This window comes from Rhipicephalus microplus, chromosome 9 (genome assembly GCF_043290135.1).
Source record: "Rhipicephalus microplus isolate Deutch F79 chromosome 9, USDA_Rmic, whole genome shotgun sequence".
NCBI lineage: Eukaryota > Metazoa > Arthropoda > Arachnida > Ixodida > Ixodidae > Rhipicephalus > Rhipicephalus microplus.
This window is the reverse complement of record NC_134708.1, coordinates 53,113,012-53,133,779: the sequence shown is the minus strand read 5'-3', so window position 1 is coordinate 53,133,779 and position 20,768 is coordinate 53,113,012. Positions and strand designations below refer to the sequence as shown.

The 20,768-nt window shown below is 45.3% G+C and overlaps 1 protein-coding gene across 1 annotated transcript in view; it reads left to right on the top strand.

Annotated features, from left to right (window-relative positions):
- The first annotated feature begins 432 nt into the window (after positions 1-432).
- The window catches only part of LOC119163835 (phosphatidate cytidylyltransferase, mitochondrial), a 34,415-nt gene continuing 14,079 nt past the window's right edge, over positions 433-20,768 (top strand). The window contains exons 1-5 of the mRNA XM_075873661.1: positions 433-608; positions 1,259-1,441; positions 7,670-7,762; positions 16,860-17,007; positions 18,169-18,314. Of these exons, the coding sequence (XP_075729776.1) occupies positions 477-608; positions 1,259-1,441; positions 7,670-7,762; positions 16,860-17,007; positions 18,169-18,314 (702 nt within the window). The 5' untranslated portion in view covers positions 433-476. The remainder of the gene's footprint in view (positions 609-1,258; positions 1,442-7,669; positions 7,763-16,859; positions 17,008-18,168; positions 18,315-20,768) is intronic.

Below are 20,768 nucleotides of genomic sequence, written 5' to 3'. Positions count from 1 at the left end.
TCTTGCACGCGCCGCCTCGCCACAGTCGTTCCTCGTTTAGGCGAGAACTAGTGCACGCACGTGTATGAACGAGGAGGGCTGTCACTTATCAGACGGACATACTTGGACATACTGCATGGCGTCAGGCGCTCGAAAGTGTCGCGCACCGATAAGCGTTTAGTCTGGCGGATATGCGTCAACCAGCATCGTTGATCTGCGGCCAGCCCCACCTCGGCGGACATTACGCTCAATCACGGTAACATTCATCCCAATGCGACGCGACAGCGTGACCTCTGGCTCCCCGTTCGAAGTCAATGCATTTCGCCGCAATTCTCGATAGACTCGCGTCCGCTATTGTCTTCTTCATCACCGCACTTATGGTGAGGAAAAGAGGTCGTCCCAAGCGAGAAATCAAAAGCTCCTCCGAACCACTCGTGATTTCACCTTGCGCAGGCTGCGAACTGGCGCCGCTAGAGGGCCGCGATTCGCGCCTCAACATGGCGGCGTCCGCAAAAGTTGTCGACCCAGCGTCATGGTCGAGGATGTTGAGTATATTCCCAGGGAAATTCTCGTTTGCCTTCTGCTATGGCTCGGCCGCGTTTCCCCAGAAGGGCGTCGTGCAAACGAAGGTAAGTTCACCTCTTGCACTGATCAATTTAAAGAGTTTTCGAAGCAATCGCACTGCACACATGCCTTCCTATCGCATGTTCGCAGCGCATCGCGACGTTTTTTCCGGCTCTCAAACAATAGCTCGGGCACTGTTTCCTTATCCCGGAGGCTGTCACGCTTCCGTATGGAGCCGGAAACAGCTGGGTGCATTGCGTCTAATGGCACGTTTCGGCAAGCGTGCTGTTGAATGTATCGCTTAACGGGTGTGGCTTAGCAGACGAACTTTTGCTGCTGGGTTCGATCTGTTATCTCGAGCCTTGCAGCTCACTTGCCCGTTGGTGATGCTTTGGTGAAGCGCCTATAACTTCCGGGAAGGCGTTTCGTCAGTAGCTGCCTGCGCCGCGCTCTCTAGTTGTTGTGAAATAAACAAAACACGACACACTACGATGATGTGATTCGTTCATTGAACTCTGATGACCCTTCGTGACGCCTGTCTGAACATTCCCGCTGAGTGTGATGTGCAGCCCTGATTTGTACACCATGCGTATGTATTCGATCGTGCGCCTTCCATTTGTATTTGTATTAAGGCGGAATCTTGTATCAAGTGCGCAGTAGCGGTATTTATAGAGGACATCGAACGGGTTGGTTGTGACGCCTTGTGGCCTTGCAGAACAACATGCTGGACGTGATTCTCGCCGTGGACGATCCGCTGTCCTGGCACAGGGAAAACTTGAAAGAAAACTGGCGCCACTACTCCTTCTTGAGGTACGGCGGGCCGTATCTCGTCAACAAGGTGCAGAAGGACTTCGGCGCCTATGTTTACTACAACACGTTCGTGCCGTACGATGACGGGGTGAGTAGCTTGTACCACTTCTCGCAGTGCTGCATTTGAAACCGTCGCTGTGAATTTGCGCATTCGACAAAAGAGCAACATGCACGTGGACCAAGTCACTAGACAAATTCATGCAATGATCGTTGTGGATGCCAACGCCCGCGAGGCGTTGGCGTAGGAATACGTAGAAGCAGCATTAACACTGCCCCAGCAAATGCATCCACAATGAACACTTATAATGATTGCACTAGCTTGTTTAGCGACTTCATCCATATGTCTGTTGCTCTTGTGTTATTGCTTGTAGAGACAGATCATTCCAATGAACAAACTTGAAACTGTGGTTTTAAAGGCAGCTCTGCGGATACCACAAGCCTAGCGAATGCACGAGTTTAAAGGGCAGCTGCTGGACTGACGATTGTAGTGAAACATGCATGCACATCTTACTTTTCTTTTTTTCCCTATTTTTCATCTTTACTGAACTGCACATATGAAGTATGTGTGTTTTCATCATGCCGTATGAGTGAGTTACACACACTATGCCTGTAGGCTGGTTTCACGGAATGCTACGGATGCATCTGTTCGCCGTGATAGTACTCGGTGATGGCTGTCACAGTGACGTCTGGACGCAGTGTCATCATGAATTCATCACCTTGAGCTTGATGGTTGTACTTCTTGAGCAGATTACCACTGTTATCAGTCATCTTGAAGCAAGGCTATCTTGTTGTGCTGTGACGTGTCTTGGTAATACGGCTTTTCAGCATTCTAGTAATTCCATGATGGTGGCCACAATAATGACAGTGCAAGCTATTTGTTTAAACATGCTTATGTGACATTGGTTATGGAATTGTGTTGAGCCCACCAAAGTAAAGCTGCACTGCTGTGAGCTGTGTTGAAACAGTTATCAACATTGCTTTTTAAATAGTTAGGGCCTGTTATACCAAAGTTTATTGCGATTTCAGACCAGTAATGCTGGGAAAGTTCTGCTATAATTAGCTCCATGTGCCCGTTCATTAAAAAGTTTTTCAGTGCTGAGAATATTAGCTGAAATGTCACTTATATGGACAGGAATAATAGTAGAGCAATGATGAGTTGTCATTTATACTAAGCAGCGATATTGTTGAGTATGCTTGTGCCTCAGGTGGCTCTTGCTTTTACCAGGTCTTTAGGTGAAAACGTTTGCCTTAACAGAAATAAGTTGGGACTAGAGGCTTTCCATTAGACTTGGTGTAATCCTAATAATTGGGATGGAAGAACAAGCCCTGTTGAGACTGTGGCATCCTAAACTTATTATTCACCTCACATATGTAACTGCTGGCAGTCTCCTATTTCTAAAATTTAAAGCCACTTTGCATTTGCACTACTATACTCCGCTTATACGCATGTGAAATTGCTCACAAGGTGACGTTCTTCATTCATTTAACATTTCCACATTGCTGGTCACTGCTCTGCTCCTGCTGAAGTGCATGCATGTTTCACGGAATGTATGCCGTGCATAGCTACACAACTCTGGTGTCTCTGAGCCTGGGAGTTTTGTGTGTAAAGCTTAACATGCTGGTCAAAGTACCTGTGAATCTTTGAAGAAAGTTGCATTCGACTTAAAGAAGCTTACTTGCACATTCAATGACACCTTGTGGCTTGAAGCTCCTTCAATTTTCACTGTAGTGTTACAGGATATGGTACTAGGGAATGACATCCTCACCTGACGGTCTGAAGTGGCACAGCCTTATAAAATGTGACAATTCTTGAAGCGCTCTCAATGCAGAGGTACAGTAGAACCCTGCTTATAAATGTATGAAGGGCCAACACGACGCTTTCGTATAACCTGGCCCTTATACAGGGTGTCCCAATTATCACGCAGTACGATTTAAAACAATATGACCGCCGTTACGCGAATTAAACCTAGTGCATATTGTTCCCGGTATAGTGTAGTAGCCACTACTAATTTTTTTCACCCCTGTTGCTTCTTTGTGAAACTGACCGTCTAATTTTTCATTATTGAAGATAGTGAATTAGTCATAATTACATCTAAAAATACTTGCCTATTTATATAAATGTCAATGAGGCAGATATGCGCATGTTGAAATGACATCTGTTCGTGCTATTTTCAACTACGTTATAACTGTCCGCTCGTTTTTTATTCTCAATAAAGAAATCTTGCGAAATAACACATGACTGCGCTCCCACCCGCAAAAAAAGACCAGTGCCCTCGGATAAGCTTAGTGCAAGCAACTGCTTTGCCTCTTTTCCGTTGCCAGAGACCGCGTTCCGCACGTTGAAAGGGTGCAGGTCAAGTGCCAACAACATGGGCCTGAATCTTGGGGGGATTTCTTTTGCTTGATTGTGCATCACTATCGCTTTCCGTATCTAATCAGCAACTGTTTTCCTTGACAAAGCGGCTGGAACACTGTTCTGATTACAGCCTGACTGCCTAAGATTCTTCGGAGGGGAAGTGGCAAATATTTTTTTGTTTTCTGTTGCAGGTGGGAGCGCAGTCACGTGTTATTTTTCATATTTTGTGGACTTTCTTTATCAGCATGAAAAAATGAGCATGCAATCAGTATGTTGTTAAAGGTAGTACAGACAGATGTCGTTTCAACATGTGAACATCTCCCTCATTGACATTTAGATAAATATGCAAGTATTTGTTTTGTTGCATATATAATCATGACTAATTAACTAATTGTCACTAATGCAAAGCTAGTTGTGGTTACTACATTATACTGGGGACAATATACAGTTGGTTTGGTTCGCATAATGTCGTTCCTATTTTTTAAAATTGTGCTGTGTGATGATTGAGACACCCTGCATATATTAATACGAAAACTAGGTGTGTAGGCAGTGTCAACATCTTGCCCAAAGAATGGGTGAAGACCCCCTCAATATGCCCACAGTATGAGTCTGCACTGTTACAAGGAAAGTCGAATGACTGAAAAAATTACAACTGAGCATGTAAGCGGAGAAGGCGTGAGCGTATCTTCGGCAGTGGAAAGTTCTTTTCGGATGTTTCATGAGGCTCCCTTCAAAGACAAGCCACATTTGTTGATTTGTTCTGGTTATAACGCATTCTTTTTCCCTTTAGCTCTATAATCGGAAGCAATGCTAACTCATTTTTTTTTTTTGCTTGGACTGAGGCTGTTATAGCAGGCTGCTGCATTGAAGATTGACGCCATGAACAGCAGTTCTCAGGCAAGCTAGTTGGTTCTTAAGTACGGTGGTCAAACAGAGCAAATAAACGGAATAGCGAACACGCAGGACACAGTAGTAATGTCCTGCGTGTTCATGCTTTGTCCTGTGCATTTACTGTTCTATTTCTTGCATCTTTCCGTCATCATTATGCCATGAGATAGCCAGAGAGAAATCAAAAAAGCAAACTGCTATGTTTTATGTTTCACTGTTCTTTCATTTTCGAAATTTTAAAAGAATGTGAGTGGTTTGTTCCATGTTTTCCTCTTGCATATTCCACTATTTGAGCATGCAACATGTACAGTGTCAATTTTTATGAAAGGGAACACGGTGGCACCTGGTCTGCGCGCTCCAGCGGCTGCTTTCAGCGCCGTCAAGCGTGAACGAAAGCAACCACAGCCTCTTTTCGCGTCATCTAGTGGCGAACAAAACAATCAGTCTTTGGTGATATGAAACAGGCAGCAAGATTGCAACTCCCTTTCTCTTCAAGGCGATTACGCAAGATGCCAGGCCAGCGGAGTGTCGTCTGCTGCTACTAAGCAGCGAGTGCCATGCGGGCACAATCTAAATGGGGAAGCTTTGCCGCTTTGCTTTCACGTGCTTACACTGCGGCGTATTTAGAGCAATTTGAGCGACAGCGGTGCAGCCAGGTGAACTTTGGTTTCCGGTTTTGAAATCTCACATTGAATGCTGCGCAAAATGTCTTTTTGTGGAGAATCCTACTTAGCCGAGAATGTGTCACCTGTCTTCAGAAAATGTACTGGCATTCGTGCACTCGGCGCTCTAAAACCAGGCATAATGATTTCCACTGGGGTTGTGATGAGAGCGTTTCTTCCGAAATGGTGCTTCATAGCAAACAGAAGGAGAATTGGTTTTATCTTGGTTGTAAATGTTTTGATTGGTATTTATAAGTAAGTTTAATGACGTGAGCATGAAGGGTGAAAAGTTCAATGAGCTTATTTAAACTTTAAAAAGTGTCGTTTTGATTATGACGTGAACATAAAAAAGTAATAACACATTATGACAATTTTCAATATTTAGTTCTGTCACCACTTGACGCCACGACAGCTGCCATTCTAGTTGGTAGGGATTGATAAAAAGTGGTGGTCAGAGATGTGTTTCTTCTGAACGTCTCCCGTTCCTCCTTAATGACGAGCCAGAGGTTGTCCGCCAAGAGTTCGTGTAGGGAGCGGCCCGCAGCGCGCTTTTCAGAAGTCCCCAGACGTTTTCAATTACTTTGAAATCTGAAGAATGCGGAGGCCACTCCAGAACATTGGTGCCACGCTCCTGCAAAAAACTTGTCACCTTTCTCGATGAGTGAACTGGTGAATTATTGTGCTGGAAGACGTAGTCACCTTCAGGAAATTGCCCGTCCAGAAGGTATAGCACCATCACGTCGTCCAAGATGGAGCAGTACGAGGAGGACGTGAATCTGCCCTCGATTTGTACCAGTGGGCCCAGGCCTTCCTTGGTTATTAGGCCCCAGACAAAGACTCCTGAATGGGCATTTGCAGCCACTCATTGAATATACTCTTTCCTGTAACTGTAGAAAATTATTGTTTGATCAGACGTCTTCACTACAATTTCAGCCTACTATTTTTTAGGTAACTTTTGCCGCAGCAGTTGCATTTTTCATGGTGCTGGAAACTGCCGATGCGCTTTATGCAAATTTAGGTGTGTGTTAAGGCGTATCAGGGAGTTGCAATTACCACGGCGTGCCTCGTAATCTGCCTTAGGTATGTAAAATATTTCTTTTAAATTCACCCATGAACTGTGAGCAAGTTTTACTACTCCCCCCCCCCCTTTTTATATTTCGCTTTTTTTATATTTCGCTTGAGCATTGCTGTAGCCAGCAATGCTCAAGGCAATAATTTTTGAGGTTCTTCAATTGGAACACGAGCCATTTTTACAGCTTTCGCTTCACACGCACATAAAAATTTCACAAACCTGCGCTTGCCGCGTGATTTCTTGTCAAGTCAACCGTTCAATATTATCCCATTCCCCTTGCAGCGTATTCAAACCCGAGAACAGTAGTCATGCGTAACACGAAGAAAAGATGGCCCCGCCGCATTAGTCTTGTGGCTAAGGTACTCGGCTGCTGACCCGCAGGTCGCAGGACCGAATCCTGGCAGCTGCGGATGCATTTCTGATGGAGGCGGCAATGTTGTAGGCCCATGTGCTCAGATTTGGGTGCACGTTAAAGAACCCCAGGTGGTCGAAATTTCCGTAGCCCTCGACTACGACATCTCTCATAATCATATGGTGGTTTTGGACGGTTAAACCCCACATATAAATCAATCAACGAAGAAAAGATGTGTGACATAATTTGATGGACTAAGTTATAGTATGAGTCCCGCATTGGCGAATATTTTCTACATTCGCAGAAAACAGTAGAACCAGCCAGAGGCGGCTGCAAGTGGCCATTTTGCAGGTGAATGAAGAGCTTTCTGAGGCTTTCTATGCCTTGTTTTAGAATGTAGAGCACACACATTCCAGTACATTATCTAAAGACAGGTGACACATTCTCGGCTAAGTGGGATTCTCCAAAGAAAAAAAGTGTTTTGCACAGCATTTTAAGCGAGATTTCAAAACCGGAAACCACCAACAAAAGTTCACCTGGCTGCACTGCTGTCTCTTAATTTGCTCTAAATACGCCGCAGTGCAAGCGCGTGAAAGCAAAGCGGCAAAGCTTCCCCGTTTAGATTGTGCCCACATGGCAATCGCAGCTTAAAAGCAGCGTCTTGCGTAATTCCCATGGAGGGAAAGGGGGTTGCAATCTTGCTGTCGGTTTCCTATCACCAATGACTGATCGTTTTGTTCGCCGTTAGATGACGTGAAAAGAGACTGTGGTTTCTCGTGTTCACGCTTGACGGCGCTGAGAGCACCCGCCAGAGTGCGCGAGCCACGCGCTCATATGTTCCCTTTCATAAAATTTGACACTCTTCGTTTGTATAAGCCCTTCTTCTTAGAGTAATGCAGTTGGGATTGTCAATAACGATGGCATCTGCACACGGCTTGCTTGGCTGATGTTGTGGCCTATGTTGATAACTTCCCGCCTTATCGCAGCTAATGAAGTACGGGGTGATCAGCACAGACCGGCTTATCACGGACCTGCTAGACTGGGAGACGCTCTACTTGAGTGGCCGATTACATAAACCGGTGAGTGCAGTATCTTCAAGAGAGGCGCCACCGTACTGTGACTTTTGTAAAGTAGTGTTCTTTCCTGACTGAAGTGACCAAAATTATACCATGTCAGGAGAGGTGGTGAACAGTCTGCAGACGAATTCTCAATCAACTGCTGAGTGTAATCATCAAGCAGCTTCGTTAAGTGAGTTCATTGGCTCGCAAATCGATCGGCATAAATATTTTTGGAATCTGTGACGCACGAGCAGATTTAAGAGCGATTCGCCACATATTTAGAGCACTTTCTCTCTCCTTTTGTGCCATTGAGTGCTCTAAAAGCTGCGCAGAGGGGGGAATAAAAAGGGGGGCAAGAGCCTTTGTCCTCTCGTCAGTTCACATCATGACCTTGAGCACTCTTTCTTCTTATTTTGAATGTTGCAGGGGAACACACGGACACAATAGATGCGGCCAGGCAAACCAACACATGTTCATTTTGTTCACTTGCTTCTACTAGAACGACATTGGCACCTTAACCCTTTCTGACACCACCTATGAAGAACTGTCTGTAGATGTGTCAAATCAGTACAACGGTACTTCAAGGCACTTAGTATGCTTTTGTGGTTAGAATTATGAGATAATTGTTAAATTTATGTCTGTTATAGTGACTCGTCCTAATTAAGTTGTATTTAAAAATCTATTACCACAAAATCATTCATGCCTAATTTTGGCATAAATAGAGTGAAAACTCATTCTAGGAATATAGTGCAAAATTTATTTTCTGTTATATCCATTTTGAGCACAGAAACAGCCTTCTTTTCACATTGCTTGCAGGAAGTGGCACGCAACTCGTCGAACGTGGTAGTGTCTTCAGAAAAGCGATCATATGTATCAGTACACTGCAAAATGAAGTTAAATTAGGACAAGTTTATTATGCAAGAAGTTCAATTCATCCCAAGTATGCTCTTTCTTGGCCTCTCCTTACTGCAAATAGCAAAAACGAGCAGTGCACACAATTTTGTACATAGTGTCTGAAACTGCTAATCAATTACATCACTCAATGACACTCTAATTGATCCGATGGAGGCGGAAATTTTGTAGGCCCGTGTGCTCAGATTTGGGTGCACGTTAAAGAACCCCAGGTGGTCTAAATTTCCGGAGCCCTCCACTACGGCGTCTCTCATAATCATATAGTGGTTTTGAGACGTTAAACCCCATATATCAATCGACACTCTAATTGATGTTATACAATATTCCAATACAACACTCAAGCAACATAACACCAAATACAAGGTATCGCAAGTGCAGCGGACCGATGTTTGACCCATCACGAGGGATCCGCGGGAAAGTACCCGTAGTGTTGACTCCCATGAACGCCCCCCTCACACGCAGGAGTCCGGAGTCCGTAGTTGTGAGCCGCTAACCAAAAACCTCACCAATTTTTTGCATGCGCTGGCCTAGCATCTCTGCCTACAGCAGTGATGCTGGTGCAAACTCCAGCAGTGATGCCGAGGCGGAAACGTTGTAGGCCCGTGTGCTCAGATTTGGGTGCACGTTAAAGAACCACAGGTAGGCGAAATTTTTTTAGCCCTCCACTACGGCATCTCTAATAATCATATCGTGGTTTTGGGGCGTTAAACCCCACAAATCATTCACTCTTGCTTACTGAAAATTGATAGCGATGCTGCTAGCCCTTCTCGCGATTTGTCAAGGCTGTCATCCTTCTGATTTCGCAGGAGTTACTGTAATTATGCTTAGCCACTGTGGGCATTAGTAACCCATCCTCTTCATCTGTACATTATCATCATTACCATGTGTTGGTCATGCATCCTCATTGTTATTGCATAGGATCATCATTTTGGTTGGTTCATTGTAGCTGTCGGCTGCTGGTTCCTCGGGCCTAATAAAGGTCTTCAAAAGCAAAGGTGCTGTTCGATCCCCCTCGTCATCTAGACCCCTCTACCCCCTAGAGCTACGTTCAGGTTGCCGCTTGGGCCAGTTGTCCGGAAATATGTCGCAGCAAGATGATGTCGGTGCTGCAGCCATTCCCACGCCGCCATCGTGTGCCACGCCTTCTCACGTCATTAACAGCCTCCAGCGTGAGCCTCATTCCTTTGCTGGTGTGCGTTGGGAGTATGTGGAGGAATGGCTGTACAGTTTTGAACGTGCTGGCGCTGCTAACCGGTGGGACAATACCTACAAACTCGCTCATGTCTCATTCTACCTCACGGGTGTCGCGAAGACGTGGTTCTTCAACCGCCTCATCGACATATCCAACTGGCCAGCCTTCAAAGATCAGCTTCGCCATGTCTTTGGCACACTGACTGTTCATTCGGCTCTCACAAAGAAAGCTCTCGTGGAGCACATCAGGGAGTCGTATACATCCTACATCGAGGATGTTCTTTCACTTTGCCACCGGGTTGATACATCAATGACAGTCAGAAAAGGTACGCCAGCTTCTTAAGGAGATTGCACGTGTCGCATTCAATGCCCTTGCAATGCCCTTGCAGTCCGGCTACCATTGCTGATGTCGCGACAATCTGTCAGTGCCTTGATAAATTTGGGGATTATGCGCCTACAACTGGACAGTGACGCAGCCCGTATTACGGCGGATCCAAACCTACGAGACACAATAAGGGTGATTATACGCGAAGAATTACAATCAATGGGATTCGCACTACCTTCATTGTGTTCCATTCAGTCTTTTTCAACGTCATTGTGGGATGTCATTGGAGAGGAGCTAACGTTCATGACCCGTATGGTCCACCTGCAGCCTACTGTCGCTTGCACTCTCCCATCATTCTCGTATGGGGCCGCCGCGCCATCAGGCATCGTCAGCTCGACATTGCCGCCACGAACGTACGCGTCAATTGCTGCTGCACCTCCCACAAGCTTTCCATCACCACTGCCTGAGCCCTCATCTGTCTCTCTCACTGCTCTCTCTCCCACTGCAGTTAACGCTAGCTACTACGGTCACATTTCATGCTTTTGCCGCAAGCGCCAGCAAGACGAGCGTCAAGGGTACAACATACGTGAACAGGACTATACCGGAAAAGCCTTGTACCAGGGCGGTCGTTATTCGTCACCACCGCGTCTGTCTATATCCCCGTCAGCATTGGGTGAACTGCGCAGTAGTCATCGATCAACCCGACGCCGTTCACCGTCGCCCTATCATTGCTCCTCTTCTGTGCTTCAGTCTGCCTCCCTCGCTTCTAAACATTGTCCAGAAAACTAAGCGATGCAGTTTTGGGAGGACAAACTGCATTCTAACCCAGGACTTTAATTCCTCCTGCGCGCCCTTACTGTATGATTAGTCACAGTTAAGGGAGTGGATATTGATGTTTTGGTGGACACTGGGGCTGGCTACGTTTTCTATTATTCATGCTGATTTGTGCGGCCGTCTTCAAAAAGTCACGGCGCCTAATGATGGACCAACACTGGTTACAGCACAGGGAACAACGATTCGCCTTTCCGCTCTCTGTACTGTTTGTGTGCTAATCAACGACATTCTTCACCATATAAAATTTGCTGTGCTATCCCCGTGCTTCCACCAACTCATTTTAGGCTGGGACGTTCTTTGCTCTGCTTTCATGGCTATTTGTTGTGCACATTGTGTCGTCCATCTTACTGACACAGACCACTTGCTCAGCGACGAAACCTACAGGCCATTTCGACTCATCGCTGCTGTAGACATTGAGGTACCACCACACGAACAGCAATCAATCTCAGTTTTGTCCAATGACGTCGACTCTGGTGACATTTTGGTCACTCATCGCACTGTTGCCTTAATAAAGGCATAGCTCTCACATCAGGTGTGGCTCGCTTCAACAATGTATCAGCTGTTCTCGCTGCTACAAACACTGCACCAGATAAAATTTTACGGCTGCAGGGCACTACTGTCCACTGCATTGCCGATCTGGAGCCTGTGTGCATCGTGCCTCTCACCCTTGTCTCCTTTGAAGACCATTCTGCTGATCATGCTGCTTCCTCGGCTTTTACAGTAGCCATCAGCAGAGACTTGACAGACTCACAAAAGCAGCAGCTGCTTGATTTCTTGGAAAAGCATGCAAACTCTTTTGACGTCTATTCATCCACCCTGAGCCAGACTACCGCTACAGCATATCGTATTCAGAGCGACGGAACATCTATTGTGCACCGCCGTCCATATCGCGTATCTCTAGCTGAACGGAAAATCATTGAGGAAAACTATGACGGTATGCTGCAACGAGAGATAATTTGACCCTCAACCAGTCCTTGGTCGTCTCCCATCGTTTTGGTGTGTAAAAAAGATGGTTGAGTACGATTTTGCATTGATTACCGGGCACACGAGGAGATCACTAAAAAGGACGTATACCCCATGCCACGCATCGACATCCTCGATTCCTTACAAGGTGCTGAATTCTTTCCGAGCCTCGACTTGCGTTCTGGCTATTGGCAAATCCCCACACACTAAGATGATAAACAAAAAAACTGCGTTTGCAACCCCAGATGGCCTATACGAATTCAATGTTACGCCGTTCGGTCTATGCAATGCGCTCGCGACTTTTGAGCGCATGATTGACACCGTGCTGCGTGGCCAAAAATGGAAGACTTGCCTATGTTACCTTGATGACATTGTTGTCTTTACATCAATGTTTCCTCAACATCTGCAACGCTTGGATGAAGTCCTGACTTGTGTTGCGGGCACTGGTCTTCAAACTGACATCAAGAAGTGCCATTTCGCCAGCAGATCTATCAAGGTCCTCGGTAATGTCGTGAGCAAGGATGGAATTCGTCCAGATCTCGATAAAACTGCTGCGAGTGCTTCGCTTTTCTCGCCCTGACAAACGGAAAGATTTGCAAAGTTTCCTTGGTCTCGCCTCTTACTTTTGGCGATTCATACTAAACTTTGCCTCCATAGCCGCACCACTCTATAAGGTACTTGCTTCCGGTATGCCCTTTGAGTGGTCTGAGGAATGTGAATCGGCTTTCGACATGTTGAAGATTGCACTCACGACCGACCCTGTACTTTCCCATTTTCACGATGATGCACTGATCTTTCTGCACACAGACGCTAGCGGCCGCGGTTTAGGAGCCGTGCTCCTGCAACGCGACAACTCTTTGCCAGAGCGAGACGTTGCATATGCCAGCTGAGTCCTCTCCGCAGCCGAGAGGAACTACAGGATTACCGAGCAAAAGTGCCGCATCATTGTTGGGCCAGTGCAGAAATTTTGTCCCTATCTGCATGGCCGCCATTTCACCATTGTGACGGACCACCACGCTTTATGTTGGCTTTCGACACTCAAGAACTTGTCGGGATGCCTCGGCCGCTGAATTCTACGCCTCCAAGAGTATGATCTTGACATCATATACAAGTGTGGGAGAAAGAATAGTGATGATGATGCTCTTTCTCGCTGTCCACTATCAGCGGCTCCACTCGGCTTTTCCGCAATCATTTTGCACAACACACCCTCGGAGTCCACGTCTACAGCAGTTCCCTGTCTTGCCTCTGTAGACCAGCTGCCTTCGGACAACCCCCACGATTTTTCTTCTCGACAGCTGGCTTAGTCATACGGTCGGCGTCTTATAGGCTACCTCACTGGCAGTTCCCGTCCACCTAATGCGAGGCTCCGTCGCCAACTCTCGCAATTTAAGCTAGACAACTCGGTGCTGTGCCACCCAAATTACCGTCCTGACGGTCAGCGCTGGGTTCCGGTTCTACCCCGATCGCTTCGGTCTGAAGTCCTCAGAGCGCTTCATGACGATCCGACTGCTGGTCACCTTGGTTACCATAAAACCTATGATCGCCTTCGAAGTCAGTTTGATTGACCAGGCATTACCACTAGCGTAGGTCGGTACGTCGGGTCCTGTACTACCTGCCAATGTAGAAAACTACCAACATCTGCTCCGGCCGCAACACTACGGCCTCTTCCATGCCCATCCATGCCATTTGAAGATGTAGGCGTCGATCTTTATGGCCCCCTTCCAGTCACTGCTGCTGGAAATCGGTGGATAGCAATCGTCGTGGGCCATTTGACGCCCTACGCCGAGACAGCATTCGCCACTACTGGTTCAGCTTCTGAAATCGCCGATTTCATCTTCCGAGCCATTATACTGCGCCGTGGTGCTCCACATGTATTGCTCAGGGGCCTTGGAAGAGCCTTCCTTTCACAACTAGTGAACGAACTTCTTCACCCCTCCAGCACAACTCACAAAACTGCCTCTAGTTATCATCCCCAGACTAACGGCCTCACTGAGCGATTCCACCGCACTTTCGCTGACATCATCGCCGCCTATATTCACCACAAGAACTGGGACGTAGTTCTATTATTTTGTCACTTTCGCCTACAATACGGTCATTCAGCAGACAACCGGCTACTCACCATTTTACCTAGTTTACATATGCTCCCCTACTTCCTTCCTGGACGTCTTTTTTACCTGCAACGCGAATTCATCTTCATCCGCTTCAGAGGAATACCTTTTACGACTCGTGCAGTGTCGCCAACGTGCTCGTATAAATACTGAAGCCCGACAGCAAGAGAGAAAGCTAGAAACCTGGAGACGAAGTGCTCCTCATGATGCCTATTGGCATACCTGGTTTGTGCGACCAATTTCAGCCAGCGTTCATCGGGCCATACGCAGTTATCGAAGAGACTTCACCCATGAATTATCGCGTGACGCCACTCGTAGCCCCAGCAGATAGCCGTTATCGAACTACTAAGGTCGTCCATGTCTCTCGTATGAAGCCCTTCATGCGACGTTCTTTGTCCCCTTGACTTGCCGCGGCCAGGCTAACCGCTTTCACCGGGGGGGGGGGGGGGGGGGGGAATTAGTGTGGGCATTTAGTATACTCATCCTCTTCATTTGTACATTATTATCATTACCATCTGTTGGTCATGCATCATCATTGTCGTAGGATCATCATCTTGGTTCATTCATTGTAGCTGTCGGTTGCCGGTTCCTCGGGCCTAATAAAGGTCTTCCAAACCAAGACTTCATACCACCTTTGTTTTTGAAAACAACAAGCTGTTCAAATGAGGCGATGTGGCATTATACACTTCCCCTGTGTTTCTACCACGTTGTCTGCGCCTGTGCCCAAAGTTGGCTGCACCAGTATAAATGGTGGCTCGCCTTGGCTTCCTTACACTCTGGTTATGCGAGCCAAGCCAAGCCACCGAAAATGCCACGACGAATGTGCACGGCCGTGCCGAGTATTAGTGCGGGTCATTTTCGAGATTAAGTGTAGGTAGAAAAACTATGCCACTCCAAAATCTTAGTGGTCTAGAATTTGCGTGCACGGTTGCAGGAACACATTGAACAGTTGCTGAAGATGCGCTGACGACCATGAGATTGTTACATCTTGAAATGGCAGCTCACTTTAATGCATACTACTAATGCAGGCCTACATGTATATTTTAATGGAGTAATGTCTTTTAATACAAAAAACGAACATTATTTAAATACTAAGTAAGAATAGTTGACCGCGTATAGCAGTCAACGGTCACATGGCCAGGTGTATCGAATTGTTCATGCTTTTGCCACCGAAAGTGCCACAGGTCATTCCTCTCATCTTTCAATGACGAAATAAAAATATAAATCCACCTCTCACGAAAAAGACAGGGTTGTTTGGGTCAACGTGACACATAATCTTTTCATCGGTGAAGTTGTATCATTTCATATTCTGGGAAATTGTTGGCCCGTTTAAACATAAAAAATGAAAGCTCATCTGTGTGGCAGAGATGCTTTGTAAAATGATATCTTTCATTGTGAGAGCTCGGGATTGATAGTTATTTTGAGCATGTGGCTTTGGTGTACTCCTCTAGAGAAACGCAACAGCAAGCAGACAGGTGGCAGTCTCCAGAAGACTCTAGATAATGGGCTCTCTTTAGTTTTTAATAGCCACCTTGTACTCTGTAAAAGCGATTTTAACCCACTTCGAGTTAAATTTATAATGTTAACTTCTTTTGTCATGAAAGTAGAGAAACTAAGCTTGTGAAAGCAACTAGCAAAAAATGTGTAATTTTGGCAAAAACTTCAATTTTTCGAGTAGCATCTCCCTTTAAAGGGCCAGTTAACAACCCCGAGGTCAAAAAATTGTTATAAAAAAATATGTGCGCTTTTGCTTTGTGAACATGCTTCCGCAAGAGTTTTGCGAATATGTGCTTTATTAAGGAAGTTACAGGGGTTGGAACATCGGTTTCAGCTGGTTTAAAATATTCGCGCGGCCTCGCCATTCTTCTCCCACACAGGGAGGGAAAGGCATAGCTCGTAGTCGTGAATGGTTTAGAACAATTGACGAGCAGCGTGCTACATCTGATCGCCAATCGGCGACTTTGCGTCACTGCGCATGAAAGGAGGATTGGTCAGGCACAGGGAAGGAAAACGGTGCACCGCACTGCATTATTCAGAAAACGTGATCACTGTGGTCTACTCTACGAATCGCAGAGCTTCTTTGTGGGGTGTAAAAATTCGGAGCCTGTTGACTGGGCATTTAATACCGATATTGTCAGATGTATTCAATGTCTTTCTTCTATTCGACAATCTACCTTTAATAATAAGTGACAAACTCTGTCTGCACTGGTGCGTGTTATTTGGTCAGGAGTTGGAGAAGTAAGATCTGTGCTGTTTTGGATACGTCACCTATGCTTCCTTGAAACAGAAACAACATAAGCCTAGGCTAATGGGACATTCTCCATGGAACAAACTAGTCGGCACATTCACTTATTTATGCTTAACATATCAGCTAATACGAATGCCAAGAGGGTGCATGACAGGTAGTGCTGCACCTTTCCACATCTGCCTCAGTAAATGGAACTAATGTTAATTGGAACACGCTTTTGTAGTCTCTTGAGATTGCATTCGAAGGGACTATCTCACAAACCCTAAACATGCATTGTCTCGTTAGCGCTATCTGCTTAAGAGTCTGCTGAACAAAAATTTTTTTGAATACTCATAGCCTAGTGATGAAGCAATTAAAGTTGTACAATTAGTAATGACAATTGAAGTCTTGCAATTGGTAATGAAGAAGCGTTGTGAAATGAAATTTAGCCAACTGCATCTCCTTTTTTTTCTCTTATTTTCCGTATACTTATTCAAAGTGGTTTATACTCAGAAGTCCCATTGTGTCAAACTATCATGTGAACGGTTTACTTCGTAGGTTCGGATTCTACAGGAGCCGACGCCCGAGATTAAGCGCGCCATGAGCCTCAACTACATGACAGCTATACACACAGCGCTGCTCATGTTGCCCGACGTCTTCACCGAGGAAGAGCTCTACCTGAAAATTGCAGGGCTCTCCTACGTAGGTATGCTTGCATCCTTGCCAGATATTCATCAATTTATACAGTACCGTCCTTGGTGCATGCTAGTGCTAGTTAATTTTTGAAATGCCTGGATGTCGGTAGTTGAAGCCTTCACAGCGAATGCCTCCCAAATGTTGTTGACTGCAGTTGCTTGTGATTTCCTGCTAAATAGGTCAAAATGGGCGAATGGGTCAACTTGTGGACTTGTAGTAGACAAAGAAATCGGAGATAGTGAGAGTTATAGTTCGTGGCTAGACAGCACATGATTCTGAGCACAAGCTTGTGGAATCGTATTGTAGGCCATGTAAGTGGCAATGTTTTTAACTGTCAACTACAAAAACATTTTCGTCTGCTTCAAAATCGGCTTCAATTAATGTAGATAGGGCGTAGCCTCCATGCGAAATTATCAGGAAATAAGATGCATGTATACCATCGAGAGCCTTACAAAATGCTGTTTTTGCTGCACAACAAGAACAAGCAAAAAAAATACCAGAAGGAAGTGATGCTGTCGTTCACCGGAAATGACGCAAAGCATGGAATTTCCTTAACCGGCACAGTGTGGACATTGCCTACAAGACTAGGCGTCACCCATGGCTTGCTAGACATCTCAAAGACGACATTCTATGGATCCATGTCGTATTTACTTACTATCAGATGCCCACACCACCTACTACGGGGCTTCTTAAGAGCTGCCTGAAAACTATGGCAATGACTTTCCCGTTTGGCTTGTTGAATACTATAGCTTCTCTTACAGCCTATGCTGCTTTGGGATGTATTGTCTTACAAATGGCTGTTAAAGATGTATGAAAGGCAGTAAGTGAGGTTGTAGTTGTAAGTAACAGTGAACATAGCACGCGCTAGAATAAGAGGAAAATGAGGGCTATTGCGTGGCACGGGGATCTTGGTTGTTGCTGGGAGTAAACGGCAACGTATAGGTGCGCTGCTCTGTCTCTTCAGGTGTATTCTCTTTCAGTCCAGTTCATCTGGACAGAAGTCTTCGGATTTTATAGAGCAGTAGCTTTCAAAGCCAGAAGCACAGTAAACCAAACAAATCTATGTAATAACCCCAATTCCTATGCTAAATGAATGATAGCAGCACCCGAGCTTAACTTTGCTAGTTTTTGTAGCAAACTATCCGCGACCTTGCTTTCTCCTTTTGTGCAGGTGACTTCCGCATGATCGTCGGCGAGGACAAGAACAAAGTGGCCAACATCGTTGGGGCCCAGTTGGGCGAATTCCGCAAGCTCTACAGCCCGTACTTGAAGCTCATCAAAATGGTCTCGTGGAATGAAGACACGCAGACGTTTGAGGTAGCCAGTCCCGTGTCTTTTTGCTTTCACTGTCTCTGAATTGTCTTTTTTGCTAATGCTACCCACTCTTTACCACCCACAATGTGAGGAATGATATTGTGCCAAGTACCCATAAAGAGATGAAATGGCACACTTTAGCTGTTTTTTCTTCGACTGTAAACACGCTCACTGCAACAGAAGCAGACTGTCACTGCAAATACTGCCATCATCTCGACAACTTTGCTTCCACTGCAACAACTGTTATCGGAAGCTTGGGTTAAATTTTCACCATCACTGCCAAAGTCCTGACTGTGGTGTATGCATATATTCCTAGTGGAGGGCTGGGATGCGGCCGGGATATCATTTGGCAAAAGATGTGTGCGGTTCTGTACCCCATGTGTGCATGTACACGTGTAACACGTGCATACAATGTGTCTTGAAATACGGTACTTGAAGGGAAGCCAAATGAGTGGTATAGCTGTTAGTACCCCAGTGCAATATACTATAATTAATATGAGAGGAGCGAATTAGTTGTATAGTGACAGTAATGTGACGCGTGTGAAGTAGGCATGAGTTTTAATTAGAGCACGGATTCCATATGCTATTTTCTTTTTGATGTGAGAAATGTGATCTGTGTGTTTCAAGTTAGAGTAGAGAGAAATTCCAAGAAAAGATGAGCAGGGACTGGGAGAAATAGAGTGCAAACAGAAGTTAAAGGAAAGAATGCTGAATATTTTTGATCCAATGAAACTACACTAAATTTAGTCTTAAGTGAATTAATAGTCAACAAGTTAGCGCTGCACCTTGAAACATTTTCCTAGTCATTGCTTAGCTTGTCAACAAGAAGTGAAATGTTTGTGTCAGATGTAAATATGGTAGTGTCATCAGCATACAGAATGGAATTAGCAGAGGACTGACAGTTACCAAGATTGTTATTGTAGATCAAAAATAGGAGCGGTCCCAAAATTAATCCTTGGGGGACACCAATGTTATTGCTTTGTTCTTTAGAATATACATTAGAAAAAGAGACTCAACTTGAACGCTGTTATGTTGGTAGCTTGATAGTAGCAATTGGGTAGGACTACACACACCCACTGCTTCAAGTTTAGTATAGAGAATGCTATGATTGAAACATTCGGGTTCTTTTGTTTGATCGTTGAATACTGATCCTGCAAATAAACATCGTGAATAGTTTTTTTTAGTTGATCGGTTAGATGAACGAGTGCCAGATCAGTGGAATAATGATTGCAAAAGCCGAACTGACAAAGTGACAGAATATTAAATTTAGCAAGATATTTTGATAGGCGTACCCCAATAGACCTCTCCCGGGGTACGTCACAGCGCGACGTCACCTGTGAACGAGCAAGGCGGTGGTTGGCAAAACACTCCCACCGGTGGCTGAGTGGGGTGCAGTCACTCGGTGTTTGGGGCAAGTTTTTTTTTATTTTGAAAACTTAATCTTCATCTCACAGTGGCAACATTACCTGTGGTATGTGTCAGAGAATATCTAGGTGTGTGGTGAAGTGCGTGATGAAATATTTGCCACGTTGGTTAGCTGTTTATCTTGGAGAAGTGAACACACGTGGCGGCCTGTGCGAGGAACAGCGGCATCATCTGCGAAAATGTGCAGTGTTGACTGTGTTGTGTAGTGTGTGTTGAAAGGCATCGGCAATGTTGGTTCACCTTTACGTATGGTGAAACCGTGAATATTGTGCGTGGGTGTGTGCAGTGCGAATAACGCCATGCGTCCTGTTTGCGGAAACACTAGTATTCGTTGTGGGCCAGTTGCAGTAAGTGGTTGTCAATAGAACTTTACGCTATGACATTTTAGTCAAGATAAAAATGCATTTGACGCGATCGTCTGCGAGTTGGTACATTTCAGCGTATGCGCGGCATGCAGAAAAATAAAAATGCACGATCTCCGGGTGATAATTACGACTATGCATGAGCTAAAGCATGTTGTAGCGTTAACGAATCTGCATATATGCTTCACTACGATTATAACTTGTATTATCGGATACCTGATACTTCTTAGTGGAAACAGTGGAGATTTTCGTTTCTTATATACTTTGTACTTTTACGGCTTGATCCTTATGAAGTTACAATGTGCATTAAAAGTTTGTGTATCATGCCTAAAGGAGCAATTTAGGTACAAAAACACGTTATAGGTGTCAAATGCAGCAAGGTAACTGTGCCAGATAATATTATATAATTTTTGAATTGTCGGGCTTTACATTACATGAATTTCACTAGGTTATTGAAAAACGCAGCGGCAGAATTTCACTTTAATTTTCACGAGGTTATCTAACCTCAAACTAACGGGCGGCAAGAAGTAATTTTTTTTTTTCAATTTATCTCCGATCAGACTTTTGCGCAATGAGTGAGAATCTTATACGTGACGTCGCGCACAGCAGCTCAAAACAAAGCTGCCGCCAATGCTGTACCTCGTTTAGAACTGAATTGAACATGCCACGA